Source organism: Periplaneta americana, chromosome 15 (genome assembly GCF_040183065.1).
Source record: "Periplaneta americana isolate PAMFEO1 chromosome 15, P.americana_PAMFEO1_priV1, whole genome shotgun sequence".
NCBI lineage: Eukaryota > Metazoa > Arthropoda > Insecta > Blattodea > Blattidae > Periplaneta > Periplaneta americana.
In genome coordinates this window covers 59224711-59252686 of record NC_091131.1, presented here as the reverse complement: position 1 = coordinate 59252686, position 27976 = coordinate 59224711, and the positions used below count along the sequence as shown (strand labels likewise).

The window sequence follows — 27976 nt, the reverse complement described above, 5'->3', positions numbered from 1 at the left end:
ATATGTTAGAGATTTTCAGGAAATTATTTTTTCAAACATTTCATAACATCTTACGAACTTCGAGGTTCGGTGTACCATTCACAGGGACATTCAGCAATAAACAGGACGATACTGTACCTACATTCAGGATTGAAAATATGTAGGTTCCAAAACGAAAAAAACTATATGGTATTCCATATTTGTAACACTTCCTCTAAGTATAAACATGTATAACATAAGATTAACAGATCAAACTCATTAACAATGATGGCCACCATAATTAGCACGCACACTATTCTACGACATTTGCAACTTCATCTCAAGAACAGAATTTATGTGCATGTGCAGCGCATACAAGCAAACATTCTGATAGGGGTAGATAAAAAAAGTTATTTTTTTTCTTCCACTATGTTAATAATATCAAAAGAAGTGCTTATACACATTTTGGCCACTCGACGCAATTACGAGGGCGTCCAGAAAGTGATTTTCCCTTGGGCTGTTTACAGAAAAAAAGCACAATTGCATGGAAAGATTTATTGAAACAGAACAGAAATTGTTGAGCTATTTGTCAGCATATCCCCCACTGGAATTACGACATCTGTCATACCATGGGATCAATTTTTGTATTCTTGTGTCGTAGAAGTTTGCCGCCCAGGATCGGAACCAGCGTTTGACAGCCGTCTGCACCTCTCTGTCGGTCCCATGATATGACAAATGTCTCAATTCCAATGGGGAATGTGTTGATGTCAGTTACAATAAATTTTTCCAATGAAATTGTGTTTTCTTTCTGTTAAGTCCACACCTGTGGAGTAACGGTCAGCGCGTCTGGCCGCGAAACCAAGTGGCCCGGGTTCGAATCCCGGTTGGGACAAGTTACCTGATCGAGGTTTTTTCCGGGGTTTTCCCTCAACCCAATACGAGCAAATGCTGGGTAACTTTCGATGCTGGACCCCGGACTCACTTCACCGGCATTATCACCTTCATTTCATTCAGACGCTAAATAACCTAGATGTTGATACAGCGTAGTAAGATAACCCAATAAAATTAAAAAATCTTTCTGTTAAAGCCCCTGGCGAACTTACTTTTTTACTGCCCTTCTTGTAATTGTGGTCGAGTGTCCAAAATTTGTATAAGCACTTCTTTTGACATTATTAACATGTTGAAAGAAAAATATAACTTTTTTATTTGCCCCCATCACAAGGTTTGCTTGTCAGTGAATTCCCCGCCTATGCACACCATATATCATGAAATTCTGCAACTGCTACTAAAGAAACAAGATCAAGAGTCAGAATCAGAAGGTGCGAAATTAAGAGTAAATATTAATGTTACTGGGATACGAAAACTACTATAAGGTAATTCTCTGCTGAGTAAAGCATTTACCTCCAACTACAACGTAGAGGGAATATCGCTCACTCCCAGGCACAAGTGACAATTTGATTTCGCGTGCCGTGACCTTCTGCAACTGTCGAGCCGACTGCACTTGTTGCTACGTAGCCAGTTTCAGTTCGTGTTCCTCAACGGACAGGTAAGAAAGTTACATATTCCAGCAGTCGTGTTCGTTACCAACTCCAACGATAGATCTTTCCACGTTTTCTTGTAAATTGTTTTAAATCTGGGGACTGTTTCTCAATGTTTACAATAATTGTAAACTTTGTAAATTGTAAACTTCTTTTTCACAATCTTTGTTTGTAATGTTAAACTTTGTAAAGGAAATCAAATCTTCGCAAAAGAAATTTTGAGCACTTTACAAGTATGTAAACTTTACTTGTAAAGTTAACACATTTTCTGCAATAGCTCTGAGATGGGTAAAGTTTAATATTTCAACCAACTGAGAACAAACAAAATAAAGTTATATTTATTAATTTTTTTTGAGTAACTGGATACCATGAAGAATTAAACTACAACTGTTTTAATGTTATTAAGTAATTCTAGTGACTCAGACGAAGATACTGAATTTAGGCCTAATCAAAAAACGTATATGCAAAATTTTCCGGCCAACAATTATTAACAACACGTTCGTATCATTGTATGAATTTAATGAAAGGTTTCGAATGTGTCTCCTTTCCGCTAAAATCTCTCCTACAAGGTATGAGACATCACATCCAACAACGGGGAAAAGAAGGTTTTTCTTTGGTTGCATACTAGCTGTCACTTCCATTGGTTAGTAGATGAGCACAGAATTTCTAAGATTTCAGTGTGCAGAAATGCCCACAGGGTAGTTGATGTTGTTAACAGAGTTAAATTCTAGGCAGGTTATTGATCACTAAATGTACTTACTGGGCACAAGATTTTTAAGCTCCTGCTGGTTTCCCTGATTTTTGTGAGATTATGGATGAAACATTAATATATACTGATGGATTAACATATAATGAAGCTGATTTTGTGGATAGACATGGTAACTATTCTACCAATGGCACACTTGTACTTCGATCAAATCCGTTATTTACTTATTTGACTGAATTTTGTGCTAACTTTGGTCATTTAAGTCGTAGGCCAATTAACGCATTGTATACACTCGACCAATCACATCACACGAAACTCCATTGTCGCCAATATAGCATAGTTCGTTTCAATAAAATGTTCTCTAAATTAAAGGAAAACAGCAGTGGAAGTGATTATAGTGATAGTGATAGTTGTGACTTATGACAGACAAAATGATAAACGGAAGAAAAAGGTGAAAAGAATGTGTATATTTCGTAATGAATGATTACAAGATGAACAGTTTAAAATTTGGTTAGCTAAATGTGATGACGAAGGCATGTCAAAATGTATAGCGTGTCCTTCATTTTCAATAAAAAAAAAAAACGAGGGAACTGGGGCGGTGAGAAAACAAAAAACTAAATCGATTGAAATTTTTTTAGCGTGAAACATTCTCCTATTGAAAGTGAAGTTACAGCTGCTGAATTGTCGTTTGCATATCATGCAATAATGCTTAACCATAGTCATCTTTCTACTCATTGTAGCATTAAGTTAGCGAGTGACATTTTCAAAGATTCGAAGTCCAAAATTTCACTGTGGACGTACAAAATGTGAGATGCTTCTTCAAAATGTATCGGCTCCTAATTCCGTAGAACTAGTAGAGAATGACTTAAAATATGACATTTTTCTCTCTGTTTCGACAGTTGCTTCAATAAAAGGCAATATTAATTTAAGTGCTTTTCAGTCAGTATAAATATTTTTCCGAGATTAGTGGAGTTAAAGAAAAATTACTTAGTTTTTATGATGATTCGAATGAAAGAGCTGACGATATTTTTTAGAAACGGAAATCTATTTTAGATGGACATGATTTGAAAATTTCTAATATATCAAGTTTTGATGCAGACAGTGCAGCGATCAACTACGGAAAACATCAACACTCAGTTTTCCAGAATTTCAAATCTTTAAATGACAACATAATTCAAGCGAATTATAATTGTCACGTTATTCATAACTTGGCCAAAAATGCAAGCAAAGTGATGAAATTTGATGTCGAATGTCTACTACTAAAAGTTTATAACGAGTTTTCTTTTCAAAAAGTTTTTTTTTTTTTTTTTTCAGTTTGTTGAACAAGAATATTCAACAATTTTAAGGTATATTCCAGTACGGTGATAGTCCCTATTGCCAGATCTAGAGCGTTTGCTAAAAAAATTGGAGTCCTATACGATCCTATTTTCTCTCTCAAGGAGAAGAAGAAACAAATCCTTTAGTATGGACTTTCTAAGAATACGAAGTATTTATGTGTATTTGCTCGTGAGCGATGTAACTTAATGTTAAACATCTTTGCAAGCACTCGCTTGCGCGCTGGTCTCCCATCCAGACGGACTGGTTTCCAACCCCGGCTAGATGTTACAGTTTTCTCGGGATACTCCCGTTTCTGTCTTTTAATTCCACCAACACTCACCGCCTTTCTCCCTCCCATTTTATCTATAGAGACATTATTTTAACGTGATGCGAGAAAACGGTGGGTGACTCATGGCCCATTGCTAGCGTGATTTCCGGCGAGCGAGTAATCATTTCTCCGTCATTTCTAATATTTGTACATAGCAGTACTAACAATAAATGTTCAGTAATTTCGACTTGCTCATCTGGACCATGCTCACAGTCGTTGCTGAAAATGGCCCTCAATCTCTCACCAATCTCATCTAATTTTTCTTCTGTAAGAACACTACGTTTTCCGTTTGATTTTCGGTTGTTCACTGAGCCTGTTTCTTTAAATGTTTTGGCAGAAGGCACAGGTCTGTTTGGAAACTTCATTCGAAATTTACTTGTTTTCACACACGACCTTCTGCGTTTTATGTACGTATTGTACATATCCACACGTTCAAGCAATGAGAATTTGTTGATAGGCGTTGACGGCATTCCGGTAACATCGACTTCTGAAATATAACTGAAAAATTCTTAATGATATCCATAAACGAAGATAAATCTTTTCCTCAACGTCTTCCTAGCTCAATGACTAATTCTTTTAATCGAAATACACGTTGCGGTATCGCTTGCTGTGGCTGGGCTGACCACGACTCTAACTATACGAACTTCCAAGCGAAGTGAAGCAATCTCTGAGTAAGCTCCGGTACGCAAGAGCAAGCTCCGATAGTTTTTATTAATACGGCATTTCAGAGTTTCCTCACAGAAAGAGCTCGTTTTGCTCATGAGGAAGATGAGCAAAGTAAGGTCTTCGTTTTTAATGATACCACCCAATGAGTGATATTTGAAGCATACTCATCTTCCTTATCTTTATTAATATCACCTATTGTTTACAAAATGCGTCTCGTTACAAGGTGTCTCTACTGTTTGTGAGCAGAGGAAGTGAACACTCGACACTTCTCAATAGTAGACCTGCTTAAGTGACGTGAGGATGTATCAGAATACCGAAACAAAAATCCAAAAAAGAACAGCGATTGAATTCAGAACACAGGGAAAATGTGTTTGACTTCATTGGTACTAATGATATTTTGTAAATATAATGTTTGTTCCGAGTTAATTAATTTGAAACACAAGTAATGCTGCAAATATAAATTCTGAGTTCATTCATACAAACAGCCACTACCGTAACTAGTCGAGCGTGCACACAAGCATTTTGTAAACACAGCTGTATGAGTAAGTACGAGGCAATCTAGCTTATAACCGACTTTTTTTCTGCCCTAGACATAACACATCACAAACAATGCAGGGTGCAATATAAACTTGTTTCACTTCAACACGAACCTTATAGCCTACTTTTATTTTGCATTTTCCGCTCTTTTATTATCTAGTGATCATTTCCTGGAAATGTTCTACTTTTTGTTTCTTTTCTGCCCTTTTCTGCTTTTGAACGGACTTTTTTTCTGGTGCAGTCGTAGTCTATATTTGAGAACCTACTGTAGATTGCTTACGCAATTCGATTGCGTAATAAAGGAATTATTCTTGTGGTTGGCTTAGCCTTGACTCCAGATCATGTGTTACGTGCTCCCTAAATTCAACGCAATAGAACAACAGCGCGCAAAGCTGAGAGGACCTGGGTTCGATTCCCGGAGCCGGAACGAATTTTTCTCCAATAATAGGTATCTACATGTTGACTACATAGTCTTGATTATTCAATGAGGACGGCGAGGCCTCAGATATGAATATAAATGCAACAGAACAAATTTTGCAGCCGAAATGTCCGCAGTCATCATATTATAGGCCTATCCAACAAGTGTCGAAAGTAAAGCGACTGACGATCCCTGAAACCCAAGATCTTACAAATGGCGATAGTGGAATGCTAAATAAAAAGTATGTCTGGAAATTTCACTTCCCCATAATATTTAAATGTGTATTGGTGTGATTTCGGAGACAATAATGATAATGATGATAATAATATATCATTATTATTATTATTATTATTATTATTATTATTATTATTAAAATCTTCATCATATGTTAAAATTTTAATGTCATATTTTCAGAAATTTAAGGTCATTTTACAAGTCATTTTTCTGTGATTTTTAGGTCATCAACTTCCGAGCCCTATTTATAAGTTTATGACACACAATATTCCGTGCTGCAAATTCGTCGTTGGTCTGTGCTATATATTTCTTGTTCTATTGTATTCGAAATACATTCTGTATGACCCTTATTCCACATTTTCATTTGTAAGCAATTACCTTTTCTTGTTTTTTTTTTAATCGTCAATTGTAATATTATAAAAAAAAAACAAACACTTCAGCACATAAAAATTCACCGGTGTTAAAAATGCATTCAAATTTCAATGAAATATGCAAAATATGGGATCTAGATTTCAGCTTTTTCTACATGAAATATAAACATTTTCTTATTAATATACAGAAGGCAGTTGATTTTAAATAGTATTGCTACCTGTTTGTTACTCTGTAATTTTCCATATATAGCTACATTTTACATTTTTGGCTATGATATGTATACTTACCTATTTTTCATTTATTTTTAATTTGTACTTTTCATTTATATATACGTCTGTCTCTTTTATTTAGGTAGTATCTATTTGTCTGTTTTTTTATTCATTTTTCATTTTTAATTTGTATTTACACTTGTAGCTTGCATTTGTATCTGTTTTATCTCTTTTTTCATGTTATCTGCAATTCTATGTTTTAAACAAATATCTGTACTGTCTATTGTATTTGGAGCTTTGCCCTGTTATAGACATAAATAAATAAATAAATAGATAAATAAATAAGTAAATAAATAAATTAATTAATTAATTCTCAGGTTTTATACGATACAAATCAATAGACGAAATGGCGATAATTTTACTTTCTATGAAACTCGTACATCACTACCTATATTTATATTTCTGATTATTATTATTATTATTATTATTATTATATTAATATTATTATATTATTACCGACATAGGTAATTAGGTCTATGAGGAAGCATATGGTGCGTTGCTGTTGTAGATCATTTTCAGCAGGACGTCAAAATGTGCATGACGAGGAGCGCAGTGGGAGGCCAACCATCATCAAAGACGACCTTCTGGAGTAACGCACCATCTGCTTGCTCATGACGTTAGGCCCCTAGGCCTGGCACAGCTGGCGATCAATTTCAATCGGCGCTATGCCCTGTGCATTCAAAAACTTTATCACTGACCGCACTTCACACGCGGCGGGAGCTGGAATAGGAACGTCCATCTTCAACCAATGCAACGAAGCTACTGAGAGCACTCGGGAAGTTCCGCTAGCGCATGCGCCATGCCAGGACATTACTCTATCGCGTACACGTAGTCGATTCGCGCAACATATGGTTTGATAGCTGTGGGACGAGAGGGAAAGTTGCTTTATGGACGCCCCTCGTATGAAGTTTGAAGCAACCATTTGGATTTTCATCAATCTCATGTCACTGTTTTTTAAGAGACTACCAACTGTGACTAGATGAAGACGTAGAAAATTTCGAGCAACAGCTGTGAAATAAATTAATACCCTTATATATCAACAAACATCTAAATTTACCTACTTTTCTCCTCAATTACAGCACATGTTTCGCGAGAGGATTGATAGTTGTTGCAGTGCCTTCAAGCACCTGCGCAGCTTAAAAATGACAGTAGTAGTTGTAGTAGTAGTAGTAGTAGTAGTAGTAGTAGTAGTAGTAGTAGTATCGGTGACAGTAGTGGTAGTACCGGCAAGTGATGATAGTAATAGTAGTAGTAGCAGCAATAATAGTACCGGTACCAGTAGTAGTAGTAGTAATAGTAGTAGAAGCAGCAGTATTAGTAGTAGCAGCAATAATAGTACCGGTACCAGTAGTAGTAGTAATAGTAGTAGCAGCAGCAGTATTAGTAGTATTAGCAATAATAGTACCGGTACCAGTAATAGTAGTAGTAGTATCGGTGACAGTAGTTGTAGTACTGGAAAGTGATGATAGTAATAGTAGTAGTAGTAGTAGTAGCAGTAGCAGTAATAGTAGCAGCAATAATAGTACCGGTACCAGTAGATCTAATAGTAGTAATAGTAGTAGTAGTAGTAGTAGTAGTAGCAGCAGCAGTATTAGTAGTAGCAGCAATAATAGTACCAGTAGTAGTAGTAGTAGTAGTAGTAGTAGTAGTAATAGTAGTAGTAGTGTAGCCTATACTCAGCCGGCCACAAAATGTGCAACAATTTCAAGGCGGAGCTCTGATTAATTCGCAGGTTAGAATACGTCGACAGAGAAAAATTATTAATGGTGTTGGTGAAATTTGGTAACTTGGTAAGTTGCCACAGCAATATAAACCGATGCACTTTTGGGAACAGATGCAGAAATGATGTCATTTCTCTTTTACGCGCTCCCTGAAGTTGTGGAAGTGAGGGACACCTGCTTGCCGGCTCCATACAACTTGTTTGCCACGCACATTCTTTGGCTGGCTAGCTGACGGAAGTAACTAGTAGCTTATAATTAAGACCCGGATGTTGATGACATGTCATTTTTAGTAAGTATTTTGATGCGATGGACTAGGACTGTCCTTGCACGCAAGCCGCTCGGGTGGGCCCATTGCACTACCCAGGATGGAATGGTGTGCATGCCCCAAGACCCCCGCGCACCACTTCTGAACTCTCACCTTTCCATTTATGTCTCACATGTGAAGAGCTTTCTTCCAAAACGCTGTAAGTCCATCGAATTCGAAAAATTAATTACAGATGGCAGCACATAATCTTCATGGCAGCTATTAATGCTATTAAGATATTATACAAAAAAAAAACTGTTAGTTTCGTTGATACAGCGCTTCCAATACAAGGTTATGTTTCAAACTGCAGTTAGTCCAATGCAGATTTTATTTCAAAATGAAGTCAGTCCAAAGCACGTTGGTCTTCATTCAAAGTGCTTTAAGTCCTCTGTGTGTTTATTGATAAATAACTCAGTTTCATTCAGAATGCATTAAGTCAGCGCCGGGCATGAGAGCGGCTCCGTATAGTCGGCCAGAGCTGCTCTCGCTCCGCAAGGAACTTCAATTCCAAGCCAGAGCAGAACGCTCACGCAGTGGCGGACTCACATTACAACTATCTTCCCTGCATTAATGTAACAAAAGCCACGGTTGTTCTATTCATTTAGGCTGTCAGTACATAATAGTTTATAAGGATATTACATCAATCTATTGTACAGTGCAGACTTTATAACACTCTTATTAATTTAATGAAATAAACTTCGCTCTACACACACACACACACACACACACACACACACACACACACACACACACACACACACACAGACAAATCAATAGGCTTATTTACACAATATACATGCACAGTGCTTTAACAATTACATAATGGTATTAATATTACAAACATATGTAGGGCCTAATAAAGAATTTCAATCAGAAACACAAGAAGAAAATTATTAATAAACATTATCTTACACTTTTCTTTTGCATGAATAAACTATTGTAACAAAATCTTACTCTGACATAATTAGGAACATTAAATCCAGACGTTGAGATGGGCAGGGCATGTAGCATGTATAGGCGAATCCAGAAATGCATATAGTGTTAGTTGGGAGGCCGGAGGAAATAAGACCTTTGGGGAGGCCGAGACGTAGATGAGAGGATAATATTAAAATGGATTTGAGGAGGTGGGGTATGATGATAGAGACTGGATTAATCTTGCTCAGGATGGGGACCGATGGCGGGCTTATGTGAGGGCGGCAATGAACCTCCGGGTTCCTTAAAAGCCATAAGTAAGTAAGCAACAAAATCTTACTTCTATCGATCTGAAATCAATAAATATTTTCTATTGAAACAAAACTTCTTGAATCTCAATAACCAAAATAACTATGTGTTTGTTTTCCGAGACTTATGAGATCGTTTTATTTGCAGAAGCCGTTCAATGTTTGGAACATATGAATTAGCCATGTTCAATCTCAAAATATAATTTAGGTTTCTGTCTGACATACAGCTTCTCAGGCGGATGCATCTTCAAAGTTCGCCATCCTACTACAGAGTCAACCACTACACTGACAGTGAGTGACGTACAGTATGCAAGCGTCACACTGCTCGGGAGAATTGCTCTTCAAAGTAAACAGCGCTCATTTCTCAGAATCACGTAATGTGCCCAGCCCTGCATTAAGTGAAGAGGCATTACTTTCAATCATTATTTTTGAAGCATCTTTGCTTCAAGTACAGGATACGGAAAGAATATATTTTTGTAATGTTGGCTAACATGAATGCACATAATCAGCTGCGAATACTGCCGGGATTTGGCATTGTTTGTTGAAAATGGAAGGTGTTCAGGTTAAAGATGCCAATGTGGATAGTCGAAAAAGAAAGAAGAAGGAAACAAATAAAAAAAACTGAAACGAATAAGGTAATAATAATGTTTACATAGTTATTGCTTTCATAACAGTTTAAAGTTATTTGAAAAGTACGGTGTACATTATGGTTTCAGAAATGATACCTAACCATTTCCAGAATAGGTAATAATGCCATTTTTTTCTTTACATTGATTGTGTGATTTTTTTTAGGCATTCTAACCATTTTCCTCAAATGCAGGGTCTGGAAATGCCTTGCAAACATCCACTCAATAGTGGATATGAATGTTGTGATGGTAAAAGAGAATATATCCAAGTAGTAAGGAATCAGTTTTATGAAATTCCAGACAATTTAATTCAAGATAAGATAACCTCCGACTTGATTGTTGTCAAATCGCCAAAGAGACACAGAAAAAGAAACAATGCACGTGAAGAAAACACTAACAATTAAATACCAGGTAATTTTGCACTTTTAATATTTACTAATTAGACATGTTTTGATATTTGCAACAATAAGTTGACAATGGAAAAATATACCTATATGGTCTCAAATTTTTTTTATAAATACCTGCCAGGGAATATTACGCAGATGTTTGTCAAACAATTTTTCTCAAAGTTTTTTCCATCTCACAAAGAAGGATTTGACTAAAGCAAAATGCGAGCAGGCTGAAAATGTAATAAAAAACAGAGGAGGTGATACCGATCACTGAAGAGTATTCATAAGAAGGAAAAGGTTATGGAATTTATAGGCAATTTGAAAGCACGTGAGTCTCATTACAACAGAACAAAATCCTGTAGACTGTATTTACCTGCAGAGTTCAATGTTTCTCAATTGCACAAACGTTATAGTGGCACCGTTGAGAAACCTCATTGTGTTAAGTATGTAATGTTTTATACAATTTTCACCACACACTTTAATATTGGTTTTGGATCACCTGCAACAGATACCTGTGGTTTACGTACGAGGCTAAAGGCAGGAATACTGAACACAGGAAAAGGTACACAACCAAGACGTAACCTGGTGCTTGAGTATCGTTTGCATAAATTAAGAACCAAGCAGTTCTACTTGTTTTTGAATGAGAAAATAGACAATGCTGTAACATCATGCTTTGACCTGCAACAAGTCCATGTTTTACCAAGGTACTTATACAAGACGCATTTTATTCTAGGCAGTTACCATTTTATGCATTGTGTATTACACGCCCTGACACAAAAAAATTCGTGTTTCTACACATGGATGGAGAACCAAGCTCACCGCGGCCCAAATGAAATTGGATATATATATATTTACGGCACATACACAATGTGTTGTAAGCAAATTTTATACAATAAGAAGACTCCAAATTTTATTTCCATGTCTGTACATGAGAAAGTCTCTGTGAATTGAAATGATCTGCTCAAGGAACTAGCTAAGAAACGATGAAGGATCGGTGAAGCGGAGAAAAATTCTCCACCTCTTAGTTTCAACTGAGAGGATACCGCGGAAAAAAAATAGTTGCCATGACTTAGTAAGTGGCCCTCTTATATGTAAAATATAAATAAATGTAAAATAAAAAAACATGTAAATCTAGAAATGAGGAAGCATGTTCGGGGGGGGGGGGAGAGGGAAGGTTTTGTAATTCTTTCTGAATGTTATATTAATAAACGACTGAAGATCATACGAGGGTTCAAAGGACGAATAAGTGACAAAGTAAAAAAATAAGACAATTATAGTCGAATCGCTCTTATTTCGGCAGTCGGTTCACGTTGTAGGTCGGTTACATTTAAACGTGTGCTTCTCATCATTAGCTTGCTGATGACGTTACGCACTTCCTAAGGCTCGATAAATAGTGAATATAATCGCTCGCCATTTTGGGTTTTTCGTTGCCGTTCGCAGCAAGCACACGAGGAAGCTATAAGTCATGTACTTGTGTTTACATCAGGATTTTTCTTACAGCGAAATTATAGATTTGCCGCACCATTAAACATCATGTAGTAGCTGCTATGAGTGTCAATCAACAATTGCGCTGTAATTTTTAGGATTCATAGATAAATGTCTAAAGAAAGCGTAGAAAAAATTCGAAATCAAAATGTTTTTTGGAAAGTGAGAAAAAAAATACTAACTTCGAAGTGACCCATTCAAAATAGACATTGATACCCTCTAAAGTTGTTAAGCGACAATTTTTTTTTATTTTTCGCGTTAGATGGGGATCAAAGCGAGAGAAATGTTTAGAAAAAAATTGGAAATTACTTTTAAAAGTGGCTGCTAATCAAAATCTTTACTGGTTTGCGAGTTACGGCGAGTTAAATGCGGGATTTTACCTGGCGGACATTCGTGTACAGAGTGACAAATTTAGTCTGTTAGAACTGCGGATTCTCATAGAAATCATCACTCTGATTTTTAAAATTTGTTTTCAAAATGTTTCCATTGTTTAAAGGTTTTCGAGTTAATCGTGAGTTTTGAAATGCAGTTAAAATGTTTCTAGTACATAAATAACATCTATGCTGATTAAACTCTAGTATGACATACCTTGAAATCCAGAAAAATGAAACGAATATCATAATACGGTACACTTTAAATTTATTATGGGTAAGGTAAAGGTATCCCCGTAACATGCCATGAAGGCACTTGGGGTATTATTATTATTATTATTATTATTATTATTATTATTATTATTATTATTATTATTATTATTATCATAGAATGAAGCTCTCTTGTGTTACTTTCCTGCCCTACACTAGTAAGTTAAGATTCTCAGAGGAATTTGAATATATGATCAAAATATATTATACAATAATCTTATTACTTTACAGTCATGACCTGGTGCAAACCTTTATTACGGCTTACGACAACGTTGCTGCTAATGGAAATATTCACAGCGGCTTCAGAAAATGTGACAGAAGAAAGCGTATCCGCTCCTACCACTGAGCTGTGGCCGTCAGAGTGAGTACAAAGTTCGATAGTTTCTACAGCAACCGGTTACAACGTACGCAACATTTTTGTAAGACAGTTTAGACTTGACACATTTAACATTACACAGTGACCAGGAGATTTAATTTTAATTCTGAGCTATTTATTTGTAACAACTTCAAAGTGAAACACCATTCCTCATCATTTATGAAATAAAAAAACAATAATTTCTAAATTTGTATTGTCAATGTAATGATCTGATGATCGACGGCAAACGCAACAATTACTCCACCAATGACGAAACTCGTATAGCCTACTTAGTTCAATGTACCTATGGAAAAGTCACTCACTCAAAAAGTTCAATCATTTAATCACGTGGTTTCCAAACTTTTCGAAGGCGCGACCCACTTTTCGGCGAGAATTTTGTTTGCGATCCCCCTCCCAACTACAGTACGGTACTTAACCCCATTAGAAACGTATAAATCTATGTGAAATCGAAAACTTTAATTTTACTCAAAAACCAGTGGGAACCACTTAACTTCTAATTACCAGTACCTACAAGAAGACAAATAGGAATATGCAAAGCTATTTTACCTATTTTACAATTTTCTTTTGTTTCTAAGGCTGACCTTCCTTGCTGATAAATTTTGCGAACATTTAAAAACTTTGAATAATAGTTTGCAAGGTCAAGATATTAACATAACAGACAGAGGTAAAATCGAGGGCGTTCTAAAGAAACTTGATTTCTGGTCAAGATCACTTACAAAAAGAAATCTGATTCATTTCAGTTTATTAAAGAACTCATGGAAATTTTTGCTACCTATTTTTTTTTTTTTTTTTTTTTTTTCCCGAAAGAAACTCAAAACAATTTTGACAGTATGATAATTCGGTACCAGGTATTCGATAAACAACTTTCAATGCCATTCACAGTTTAGGATTGTCATATGTTATTAATTTATGGAGAAAGTCGTCGTAATTCAAGTGAGGCAAGAAGGATGTTCCCTCAATGTTTTCCGCAAAGAAGGTTACCTAATCGGCGAACTTTTGTAGCGGTTTCTCAACGATTATTAGACACTAGGAGTCTCTTACCTCGTTTCAAAAATCAGAACAGAAACTTCTTTAAAAAATGGCACTGCTTTATGGAAGAGTAAGAGATTAAAATGTTGAACTTTAAATAAAAGTTCGTGTGATTTTGTGCAGTAAACCATTACTGTTTATTTTTTAGACATAGGCCTACAATAAAAATGGACTAATATTGCCAATATTGTTAAATAAAATGGAAATATACCATAAAGTTCTATCCACCCCTGCAATAGAACAGAGCCTCTGTTTTGTACCGGCATGTCTGTGTACTTGTAAACTTTCTCCTCCCCATCCAGCAACGTTGTCAAACGCTTAATATTGTAAACTTTAATAATTAAATATTGCAATTAGAAAAAAATTGAGGACGTTTATCTTCCTTCTGACATGAACAACCACCAGTTAAAATAATGGCACTTATACCCTTTACACTCTGTATAAAGTAATGCTACTGTTAATACATTAAATTCTGTAAAAATGGGTTTGCAATGTTCACGTCGACCACATCTTTTCAAATTCGCACAGCTTTTTTCTTGTAGCTTAAAAACATCTTTGGGCACCTGCACTATTACTCCTAAGTAAAACACCATAATTCAAATGTGTATGAAACAAGATAAAATCTGCATTTAAAAGAGCATAGGCAGGAATTAACTGTTTGAATATTCGTAATAAAAAGATGACCTTAGAAAACTTTTTACATAGTTCCTGATTATGATATTTCCATGTCAGTTTTCCATCCATCTAAAAACCTAGCAACTTTATAGACCTTTCAGATTCAATGTCATTCCTAAGACTAAATTACAGTGTCTAACGTCTTATTAATATTTAGACTTGAACCATTAGCTAGAAACCACTTTTACATAGAATTCAGTGTTACTAATATCAAAATCATGATTAATCACTTTCAAAACCGCAGTGTTATCTGCAAAAGGATTGATTTTCTCTGTAATTGCAGCTGATAAATCACTGACAGCAATCATAAGAAACGGACCCAAAATTGATCTTTCAGGAACTCCAACATTAACTGTACATTGGGAAGATATTATGTCCCCCTCAAATTCAACGACTTGCTGTCTATTTGTAAGATAGGATTCAATTAAGGAAATCTCGTTTCCTCTTTCGCCCTTTTTGTACATAGGTTTCATTTTAGAAATTGTTAGTGCATCATGAAATTTACCCTGATTTAAATATTCATTAATCACTATCAATAGAAGCTCTAAAATAACACCAGTTAAATATTTCAATAACATTTCAAGAACCATAGTAATCTTCACTATCAGAATTATTTAATTTGATTATCATATTATAGAATTCTCCATTTGTCACTTTTTTCCATCTGAAAGTAGTACAACATTTCCTTAATTAATTTAAAAAAGGTTGTGGAGATACACAGAACTAGGTATATAATTTTGAATTATTTCTATAGAATCAATAAAATAATAATTAAATTCATCCACAGTAATTTCAACACTCGACACTATCAGATCACTACACTTTCTAGCTTCAGCTTTTATTTTATCTCAGGTCTTTTTGCTTTTATCAACTGGCATATTAATTAGATATTCATTATGTAATATTCTCGCTTCATTTAATCTACAATTATATTCTTTCTTTTTATTCTTGTATAGGAGTTTACTTTGTTCAGTACCAACGCCTTTACTCATATTATTCCAAATTAAAACATGATTACGTAGATGTTTCACCTCATGAGTGAACCAAGGCTTACCTATATAAATATTTTTAGTTTTCTTAAAATTTATTGCTTTAAAACATTCATTAAATGTACTAAGTAAAATTTCAAACATTGAATTAAAATTCCAATCAAATTCAATACTGATTACCAATCAATATCACTTAATAAATCAACCGCACAAGAAATATTTTCTTGTGTTATTAATCTCAATGTTCTAGTGGGAACAGAAACAATAACAGCTACATTTGCATTAACAACAAACGAAATGGCTTTATGATCTAATGTACCAAAGCTGGGTGAATAACACCATGTGTACGTTCTTTACAATTACAATTCGTGACAATTTTGTCAAGGCATGAATCAAAACGAGTAGGTATGTTATTTACATAGTGGACTCATATTGTTTTAACAGCTTAGAGAATAAATGTAATGCTGTACTAGTGATGTCGACATCGATATTAAAATCGGCACAGAAAACTGTCCTTGTTTTTGGACTAGCAGTAATAATGTGTGAAACTCTTTCTATTTTCTCAATAAACCAATTTAGATCTCCAATTGGCGATCTGTATGCAGAAACAACTATGTTAGCATTTTCCAAATTAATGGCAGCGAATTCTAGCTGTATTTCTACAGAAAGTTCATTAATTTTATTTAACGGGTGATCATTTAAATCATTCGACAAGAATACACAAGTACCACTCTTTACATGTTCTTTACGAGAAAAATACTTAGTGGACAATAACGATTAATTTTATAAAATTGAATCTCAACCTAATGTAATCAATGTTCACAAAAAGTTAAACCTGAATATTTATTAGTTTTAAGATAAGATTCTAAAACATTCAATTTATTTCGAAGACACTGGACATTAATATGAAAAGCGTTTCGGAAACATTTGTCATCAAGTTTTATTTACTATCGCTTTCTGTCGAGGGTATAAATAACGTCTAACATATGCATTTTGACCACACTCATATGGATTCATAGCTGCCTCAAGATCATTTTGACTATTTCGCGTATATGATGTCATTTTGATTTTCGGCCAATGAAGTGTAATGAAATTTTGAATTCCAACCAGTCACAGTCATACATCACGATAATTTTTGCAGCTCCCCATAAATCGATGAGCATGGGTCCACTGTGCTAAGAAAGTCCAAAATCCTGCTTCCACATCTACATTTTCATCTTCTAATTCCATATCAATTGCATCTAAAGAAAATGACATTCCTTCATAACAATTATTCATTTAATTAATGTATTAATCAGGTTATTTGCAATTATATTATAAAATGTTTAGATTAGATTGTGATTGCAGCAGATAATGAAAATGCATTTATGTTATAATAACAAGAGAAAAGTGCAGTACATGTAATTAACATGTTAAATCTGTATTTCGCTTTTCTCAATTGAATAACATCCAATTTCTTTATTGCAGTAATCGTTATTCATCTATTTCAACTTCACAATATCTGAATAGCTTAAGCATTCATAAATATACAATTATTAACATTTTGTGAGCGAATTTTTAGGATATATTATTTAATTTTTATTTTATTCATGAAATAGTCCTAATAAATGTCACTCGAGAGCTGAGATTGCCCAGATAAATCTCAGACCTCTTGTAACATTACAGTAGATAAATTTCTATTTTTAAGGAAGAATAAATATCAGGGTATCTAGATTCTAACTTTTCACACATTATTTCAGGAAATTCACTTTCGTGTTTGGAGATAGTCTGTATAAACTTACATGTAAAGCAACTGTTTTCGCCACACCTTTAAATTTTATATTTCCTGTGTCGAACTTATTACTGTTACCAACAACGGTAACGCGTCTTTGTTTCCTGCCAATAACTTTGAGACCACGGAACACCATTCGTTTGAGCACCACTTGAAGATTCACTTTTTGTTTAAATATTTTGCTCATTTACCTGATTAGAAAACTTACTGTTAGTATTCTATGACTTACTTACATTAGGAATGTGTAGATTTAATACATTCACCTTTCTTGACCTACTATTATCTTTAAATTAAATATCTACAACTTTACTACTAGACACGTATCAGTAACACAATATGCACTATGATTTGGCTGAGAATGTTTGGTTAAAAACGACACTCCTTCCACTAAAATTTGCACTTTTTCTCTTAATTCCGATATTAAACAATCTTTCTGTTGCAAAAGAAATGTAACAATCCGAACATCTATTTTTCCTTCACTACCGGCCCCATCAGTTAAAACTTCACAGAGTCCGGCGTATTCATCCTTCTCAATGAGTTAGATTTACAGTTAAAGTGTATTACACTGAATACGCAATGAACAGTAGAAATATAAGTGCAGAGAGTTATAGTGTGTGAGCAATATTTTGTAGTAAAATAGGCTATAGTAAGCCACAGAGCCAGTTCAGTAAGTTTCAGTGACCGAGTAATAAGTGCAATTAATATGCAGTGATTAGAGGATGTAAAAGGGATGTTGCAAAATAATAACAGTATGAAAAGTATACATGCATAATATAGTAGTATAACGTGTCTATATAGGCTTATGATTGTACATTCTCTTACTGTTTTCTTTCGCAGACTTGTTTAGTTTACATTTCCCCTCTGTATTTATTTAGTTTTTCTGTTATCTCGTTATTTTACCTGTAACTACCACGGGTGAATATCTATTTGCAGTTAATAAATTAATATTCATTAACTGCAAACCCAGCATTCGGCAATGCTATTCCTTTTCCGCCTTCCTCCCACTCCCCGCATACGAGCCATGTATCTTAATGTTGTCTATCATGTGATTTCTCATGTCGCAAAATTTTCTCCTGTTCACAATTCCATGTGCATCCTTCAGTATGCCAGTGACACAGCTGATTTCTTTTTCTCTTCCTGATCATTTTCAGTTCTTCGCCCATTCTTTCTAGCACAATTTAATTTCTCATTGTCCATTTCAACCTAGATGTTGATACAGCGTCGTAAAATAACCCAATAAAATAAAAAATAAAATTGTCCATTTCAAACCCTTCATTCTTCTCCATAATCCACATTTCAATGCTTTTATAGTCGGAGGCACAGATTTTGGCAGATGACCTCGATGATATTTCCAGTAGGCGAGCCAATATTGTTTGTGTAAGCTGCGAGAATGAGATGCGATAACATTCTGAGTCGTTCATATTTTCATAACAGCAGCTCATATCAATTATACTTATTATGAAACACACCACGGTACAGTCCTACTCAAAGAATACCTTTAATAAATGTAAATGACTTCCGTTCGCAATGATTTTACAATACGTCTCCTACATTTTCTAAATTAAATTAATTCTTAATTAAAAGGAAAAGCATTGCATTGCGCATATATATAATCCTACCCTTACCAGATCAATATACAAGATTTGTCCAGTAATAATCTAGGGATCGTCTACTGGTGGTGCAACAATTCAAGTTAATAAAATTACGATTCTTCTTCTTAATAATCAAAATATAATTTGGTTAATTGGGTAAAACTGCATGCTGCGGAAGTTAGATTTATATAAGAGTATAATAAATAGAATTGTAATGGATATTACAAGGGCAATAATTTCTTCACACGCACAATTTTATGAGTGAATCTTTGTTTTAAATTTAAAGGCTGCACGTCTGCTGGTTAAAAAAAATAAATCGGTATAATTATTATGATCATTACTGCCTCCCATTTTCCATCCCTTAATGTTCGTATTTCGTAAAACTCAGTCTTATTTATTGACTAAGGATTAACATATTTCCATATACATATATATTTCCATATATACTGTGTAACAGATTATATTTTCATTTCGTACAATATTCTGGTCACGAGACATAATCATATACTTTGTCTTTTCGGGATCTACTACCAAACCTATCGCTTTATTTGCTTCAAGTAGAATTTCCGTGTTTCCCTAATCGTTTGTGGAGTTTTTCCTAACATATTCACGTCATCCGCATAGACAAAAAGCCGATGTAACCCGTTCAATTCCAAACCCTCTCTGTTATCCTCATCTTTCCTAATGGCATATTCTAGAGAAGCGGTTCCCAAAGTGTGCTCCGCGGAGCCCTTAGGGCTCCGCGAATGATTCTCAGGGGCTCCGTCCGCGGAAGTTATGAAGATGACAAAAATTGCTAATTCCATCTAGTCTCTAGCGGGAAAAACGGAAACTCCTTCCATCAAGCGAAAAATACTTTCTGAGAAAGTAGTTTGCGTTCTTCTTGCTACATGGAAGCATTAATATTAGATCTACTCGTCACTGGAACTATCTCGATCTTTCTTGCTTGCCAAGTACTCAATGATTCTCGAAATTTATTTTATTTTTTATATACTGTGTAGGCAGCGTTTGTTATTCATGGTATGTGGAATCTACAATCTACTGACTGTTATGTTACCAAAAAAATATATATATACAGTATATATACTGTATACCTGCGTGTTAATTTGATAGCAGATGTGTTAGCTATACTTTCATTGAACCGAAACTGTGGCGTAAGATGGGCTTCCTAAGACCTAAGAGTCATTGGCCATCAACCAGTGCTCAGTCAAAGGGAGAAAACAACAGCTTTCAAAGAAGATAGTGCGAATTCCTGGGAATTGAGTTTGGAACATGTTGAACATGATCCTGTCTCAGAGTCTGCGATGCCTAATGTAAAGGTATTGAAAGTAACAAACGAAAATATTGTGATTTATATTTGGACATGGGATTCACTGAGTTTGCTGATGAACGTCCACAGCGTGTGATATGTAACAAAGTTGTTTCCAGTAGTTCTATGTTCCCTGCCAAGCTTAGACGGCATTTCTCAATTCAAAATTTCACAAATAAAACTGCAGACTACTTCGAAAGAAAAAGTGACGAACTCCATGCAGTTCAGACAAAATTTTACCTCGTGTAAAAACAAACAACGAGAAAGCACTGAAAACGTCGTACTTGATTAGTCATGACCAAGCTCTTGCTGGTAAACCTCACCCTTGCTGAAACTCTTATGAAACCACTATCAGTGAAAGTAGTGAAGTGCATGGTGGACGAGAAAATTGCAAACTTGATTTCCAGTGTGCCCTTATCAAATAAAATTGTGCATAATCGAATCCAGAATCTATGAAAAGACGTAAAAAATATCATGATTTCCCGTATCAATTAAACGAAATTTTCGTTACAACTTAACAAATCCACGATCGTTGCCGGATTAGCTATGTTAATTATGTTTGTGCGGTATGAATTTTCAGGTTATTTTATGAAATATTTTGTTCTGCAGCCATTGCCCTCCTCTACAAGCGGTACTGAAATTGTTTCTTCTTCATTGAAAACTCGATACTGTGGGGACAATTGCATTGACGTGTGCACAGTTGGCGCAAAGGCCATGGTAGGTCCTGTTGCTGGCGCTGTTACAAGGATCAAGAAAGTTTTAAGAACTGAACAAGTAGTCACTGTGTACTACACCAACACGTCCTCGCAACGAAAAAATGCCAGCTTTAACTCGTGCTGTCTCAATGTCACCTACAGGTGACACTCCCTAACAAGCTGTCCAAAATTACCAATAAATATATTTAAACATAAATCGCCGTCGACAATGCATTAATAGACATCTGGTAACTGAATTGCAACCATTTTTGGCGACTAGCTCGTAAATCTGCAGCAGTAGAGAAGAAAACATCAGCGTGGATGCAGAAGAATCTCAACTTTGTGCGCACTTGACATAATGGCCTGTGAAAATAGAACTAAGAGTTAAGTAGTTTTATTTTTGTTTCCATATATACATTACTAAACTACTGATATTTCATATGCAATTTTCAGAAACAAGTAAAAAAGGTGCATATAGTGTATATAGGGACTACAAAGTGACATGTCACCTCCAGGTGACATTGGTCAGATACATTAAACGTCCGATCTCATTATATTAGTATAGTTATGTTACTTATTATTCTTATATAGTCTGACTGTGTATGAAATACTGGCGATGATGGACGAAGATACAGTTGGAGCATCGCCTGTAAGTGATATTACCATATTTCCACCGGCTGATGGACCAGTTATCGATGAGGAAAGTGGTGACGAAACAACCCGTGACATCAACCATCTTCAAGGAAGAATATTCAGATCTACATTTGAAGTTAACGTTACTTCTGCCAATGACGTACTAATAGATAATGATGAAGGAAATAACCCGAGACCATCAACAATTGACGAGATAACAATGTCCAATACTTATATTGAGGAAATGAACATTCAAGTTTCAACAGACAAAAACAAACTGCCGAATACAGATATGAATATACATGGAAGAAATAATTATGGTGTACGAAAGAACACAGTGTTATTCTAACATTTCTCGCGATGAAAGACAATCTATTTCTAGTATTAGTCAGACTTCAGCAGAGAAAAAAAACAAAATAATATACTTCTAATATTTCTTTTCGTAATAAAGAGTGGTCTGACGAAGAATAAATATTTACTTGTAAATCTGGAAGAGGCGACGTAGATGAAACATTTACAGATTATAATTAATCAAAACTTACTCCTGTCTAATGTTTCGAGCTCCTGTTCAGTGACGAAATACTCGCTGTCATGTGTAAAATGTCAAAATTGTATGCCCTCCAAAGAAATCATTCTATTGAATTGGACAAAAATGACATAAAAAGTTTACATTGTCATTCTCTTACTGACGGGCTACATGTCTCCCCAAAGCATAACAATGTTTTTCGAAACAAAATCAGATGTACATAATGAACTTGTATTCAATACCATGAGGAAAAGTAGGTTTACAGAAATCCATAAATATTTACATCTTTCGGGCAATTTCAATCTTCCTCCTAATGATGAATTTGGTAAAGTCCGAAGATACTTCGAGATTCTAAATGATAATTTTGGCTAACAGTTTGAAAAGCTATGGTCGAGTCACAAATCTATTCATGAAACAATGGTTCCCTATTATGAGAGACATAGTGCCAATCAGCATATTCATAGAAAGCCATTGCGTTTTGGATATAAACTATGGTCAGCAGCTACACGTCTTGGCTATATCGCTGGGTTTGAACCGTACCAAGGAGCTAAACAGGCCAAGCAGAATATGGGTTAGTAGCTGCTGTTGTGTTGGAACTTGAAAGCAGATTACCGGCAGCTTTTTCATCTTAGATTTTACTTTGACAATTTCTTCACAAGTCTCAAGTTGTTGTCAGTTCTTACTGAACACAAATGGAGGAACAGGAATCATTAGAGAAAAACCCATGAGGAAGTGTGTGGTTGAAGAATGATGCTAAGCACATGAAAAAGCGCAATCGTGGTGCAATATCTTCCGCTGTGACACAGGATGATGCTGTTGTTCGATGGCATGATAATATTGTCACTCTTGCTTCAAACTGCCACAATGTAACTCCATTTTTGAAAGCAGATCGAGTCAGTGTTATTGCAGGCAAACGAAGGAAAATTCAAGTGGATTGCCCTTCGGTTATTGAATAGTACATCAAATACATGGGAGGAGTAGATAGATTTGACGAAAATGTTCATTTTTTTGAAAATGAGCTTTCATGGAACGAAATGGTGGTACCCACTTTTTGCATTTGATCTCGATGCAGACTGTCATAATGCGTGGTTGGTATCAAGAAGAGATGCAATACAAAAAGACTTGACCTATTGTGAATTCCGGCGAAATATCTTGCAAGTATGTTGTGGTCTCTATGGGAAAGATCCATACACACATCCAGCCAGCGATTCAGTCTCATCCAGTAGTATTATTACATATATGCTATTTTAAATATTCTCCACTGAATAAATTATGATATTGCAGTCATTAAATGTGTCAATAAGATTTATTGCCCAATGTCATCTACAGGTGACACCCCTACAGTCCGTTTGTAAATATGATTTTCCATGAATTCTCAATAAACAAGACTTCTATAAGTTATAATTGACATTATTTAGTCATCTATAAACAATTTGTACATCTGTAATGAGTTTGGGCTAAGACGGGAGCAGGTACTAGACAACGCCATCAAAATTATCAACTTTGTTAAGGCACGACTTTCGCAGTGCAGACTATTTAAAATCCTGTGTGAAGATATGGGTAGTATACACAAGTCATTGTTAGTAATATTTACACACAGAAGTGCGATGGTTGTCGCTCGGTAAAGCGTTGTCCCGATTACATGAACTTCGAATGGAAGTTTCTTCACTTTTGAATTACCGGAACAGTTTACTAGCAGATTATTTGAATGATCAGAATGGTTGTACAAATTATGTTACTTGGCAGACATTTTTCATAAATGAATTCAGCACATACATACAAGGTAAATTGAAGACTATATTCGATGCTGATGACGAAATTGTCGCACTGAAGAAAAAGATAGTGTTCTACATAGAAAGCGTCGACAATAAGGATCTTACATTTCTCATTGACTTCAAACTTGATAGAAGAAAATAATATAACAATGAATGTCTCATTCATAGCAATAATGAAAGACCACTTTGACAATTTGATTCAAAATATGAATTCATACTTTCCAAGGGACACTCAGGAATCGATTCTAAAGAAATATAAGTAGATTGTAGATCCATTTCCAGTGATGTCAAAACCAGCAGCCCTCACTGCTTGAGATATGAGGTCCTTATAGACATGTTTCGAACAGCCACTGTCAGGCATCATTTAAAAGCAAACCATTTTGGGCTAAGTTAGGGGAAGGTCTTTTCATATTAAGTTCAAAAGCTAAATTTCTCTCACTGCCCTTTGGTAGCTTACTGTGTACCTCAGTCAAACGACCTTTTCGAGGTACACGGCTACAAAAACATAATATCGAACTTGTTTGGACATAGAAGACGATATACTTCTTCAACTGACTTCTATGACACCGGACATTGACAAACTCTGTCGCAAGAAACAGGCACATTCTTCACATTACCTTTGGGTGTACATGCAATATTGTAACATTTTTTAAATATCTTAACTACATGTTAATATCATTTTGTAGATTTAAATAAATTATATCCAGTATTTTTTTACAACTGTTTCCTTTATCAATATATATATATATATATATATATATATATATATATATATATTTCATACTTCCGTTTATGTATCGTGTAAAATATGCTTCATAGAACGTAGACAGATAAAACTAAAAAATAAACATTTCTTGGGGCTCCACGAGGAACTTTTGCTTCAAAAAGGGCTCCGTGGCTGAAAAAGTTTGGGAACCGCTGTTCTAGAGCGAAGTTAAAAAGTAAAGGTGATAGTGCATCTCCTTGCTTTAGCCCGCAGTGAATTGGAAAAGCATCAGATAGAAACTGGCCTATACGGACTCTGCTGTAAGTTTCATTGAGACACATTTTAATTAATCGAACAAGTTTCTTGGGAATACCAAAGACATATATAGACTACTGTAATATTTGTTTAGTTTTTGGAGGTGACTGTTCAGAGTGCACAAATACTCGGGCGTGCATGTTTACTCTTATGTCCTACCCATTCCACTGCGACAGAGATAACAGCCGATCTTGCAGCGGTGAGGAACTCGCTCTCCAGTTCACATTATGAAAATCCATCTGCCAAAATCCCTGGCGCGACCTATAGTAGTTTCTCTTCACTTCGTCGTACTGTGCTCCAACTACGAGAAAGTCTCTGCCTAATGAGACGAAGGGGATAATCCTGTGAATGAATGTTGATGTCATAAGATGTCATAAGGTCACACACGTGGGTACTCGTATCTCTATTGGCTCGCTGTCACAGCACAAACAATAACATTAATACACACATGTTTATACTACCCTAGTTACAAAACTAGATCACTGTTAATCTCCTGGTTTTTTAATCTCTCCATACAGGAAATAACAAATGCAGGAGAGCGAATGGTTTTTAAACTGACGTTATAACGATAATATTATATATCTACTTCGCTCCAATAGATGACGCAATAGTAAGCACATTCCTTTCACGGTTGATCTCCTGGTTGGAGAACAGTAATGTCCATGTTTCTGCCCGATACAGTGCCACAGTCTTCATAAAGCACTTCACTAGACTCTTTCTTGATTCTTTTTCCAGGGGTCTGGACAAGATGGTCTTTTTTCTATTGAACGCTTCCATTACCATTGCTATCCTCCTTTGACTTCCTGGCACTAGCTCACGTTACTACTTGTAGTAGACATACACCCGAAGTAATTGAAGCTCTTAACTTGCTCAATTGCCTCATTTCGAATTCGTGAGTTATCTTATTTATTCTTCTTTTGATAACCACGGAATTCATCGTATTTGCATTTATCTTCATCCCAAATTGCTCACAGATGTTATTAAGTTCCAGCAGCATATCCCTCGGTATCATCTCTTCTACTGCTAACAACGCTGTATCAGCAAGTGCTATGCAGTTTTTCTTCTTCCTCCTACTATCAACCTTCCCATGGTTTGGAATAGTTCACTAAAACCTCCAAGTAAATGCTGAACAAGAAAGGTAATAAAGGGCGTCCTTGTCCTACTGCTCTCCTTACTACAATTCCCTCTGAATTTAGGTAATACATTTTTATAGTCAATCTACGTGTGTAGTATAGATCTAGACAAAAAGTTTGTCTATGATGTTCCACTCTTAATGTTTTCTTCTCATACATAATTAGGACGGAAATATATAGAGGTTAAGGTAAAAGGATAGTGGAGCGAGAAAGAACAAAATTATTGTTAAAGAACTATAACAAAGTGTTCACTTCCTTCCCAGGCCAGACTGCATGACAGAGTTTCCGGACACATGGGTATGCGCATGCGATGCCCTCTGCACACAATATGGGGACTGTTGCCGAAGCTCCCCGTATTTTCGGCGGGAGGAACAGAGCCTGGGAGCCTCTCCGTTCATCTGCAAAAACGACTTCCACGTCATGGCGAGGTGTCCGACGGACTGGCCAGACGACGACACTCGACGGCACTGCGAGCACCCCGACGCCGAAACCAGTGATCCACTGCTCGACGCGCCTGTCACCACCAACATCACGTACAGGAACTGGCACTGCGCGGCCTGCCACCGCGACACGGACGAAACAACTGCCGTGATCTGGATCGCCCACTTTACCTGCTACCCCATACCAACGGTCTCCGTCTCTGACGATGACATCGTGCGGCACATCGCGTACGACATGGCCACGAAGGAGTGGACGCTAAATATCAACGCAGAACTATCGACTTGTAAGCTGCACCACATACCACCAGACACGAAATTCAATGTCCTCAGATCTTGCGAAGTAAATGTTGTGAGCGACTGTGCTGACGACTGGACGGACCTGAACACAGAGCACCTATGCCATGCGTACACCGCCTTGGAGAAATGCAATATGCAGGTGTACCGCAATCCTCACTGCTTCATTTGCAACGGATTTCGGTTCCCACAGGACTGCTCGAAATTTGTTTTGCCACCATGGCGGCCTGTTCTTCCATCGTTATCGCTGCTGCTTGACTGGAAGAGACTGGAGAAAACTACGTGTGCGAAAGGAGAAATCTACGACCCGATATACTGCAAGTGTCGCAAGGTGTATACATAGTGGCCTGATACTTGCTACCCTATACCATGTAGTGTATGTATGTATGTATGTATGTATGTATGTAGAGATATACATCATGATTCATTCTTCTTCACAAGTATACTTAACATTATTATTCGTCTTAATAATTAAATACATCAATTTTTGGATTCTAGAGTGCATTTTATTTCTCTCCTACACGTGAAATATGCATCTCGAATTGTCAGTTATTATCAAAATCGCACATTCAATATAACCCCTCCTTGCTTCCGCAGAGAAAGAAGCAACTTTTGACAGCTCCGCAACGTATATTTTTTTAACTTCCATCTTCTCCCCGAATGTTTCAGCTAATGGGAACTGCATACATCACTCGCCTTTCTGGTGCCACACATTAAGTCAGGGATGCAAAACTGTGCTCCAATTGTGGCACAAGTCACAAGCCGGAACATGTGACTCATTCCTTCCTTTCACCTCCACACGTCATTGGATATTGCAGGGGGAGATAAAATATATATTCAGTGTGCTTGCGAACGTCACAGATACGTAATTCAAGACCGGGAAATTGCGGACGGAGAACAAATTCTTTCCCCACGCTTCCACCTCTCTCTTTCCCAGTCCTGTATCCCTGCACTAAATGGACACCAAGTTGTCACATACTTATAGGCTA

General features: G+C 36.0%; 1 protein-coding gene and 1 long non-coding RNA gene across 2 annotated transcripts in view; one reads left to right on the top strand and one right to left on the bottom strand.

The window, feature by feature from the left end:
- The window catches only part of LOC138714997 (uncharacterized), a 935649-nt gene that overhangs the window by 805834 nt on the left and 101839 nt on the right, over positions 1-27976 (bottom strand). The gene's annotated exons all lie outside the window — the stretch shown is intronic.
- Positions 1455-27479, top strand: LOC138715634 (uncharacterized). Its single transcript, XM_069848708.1, has 3 exons — positions 1455-1504; positions 12961-13090; positions 26517-27479. The coding sequence occupies exons 2-3, from the start codon at positions 12963-12965 to the stop codon at positions 27328-27330; spliced, it is 942 nt and encodes a 313-aa protein (XP_069704809.1). The 5' UTR covers positions 1455-1504; positions 12961-12962; the 3' UTR covers positions 27331-27479.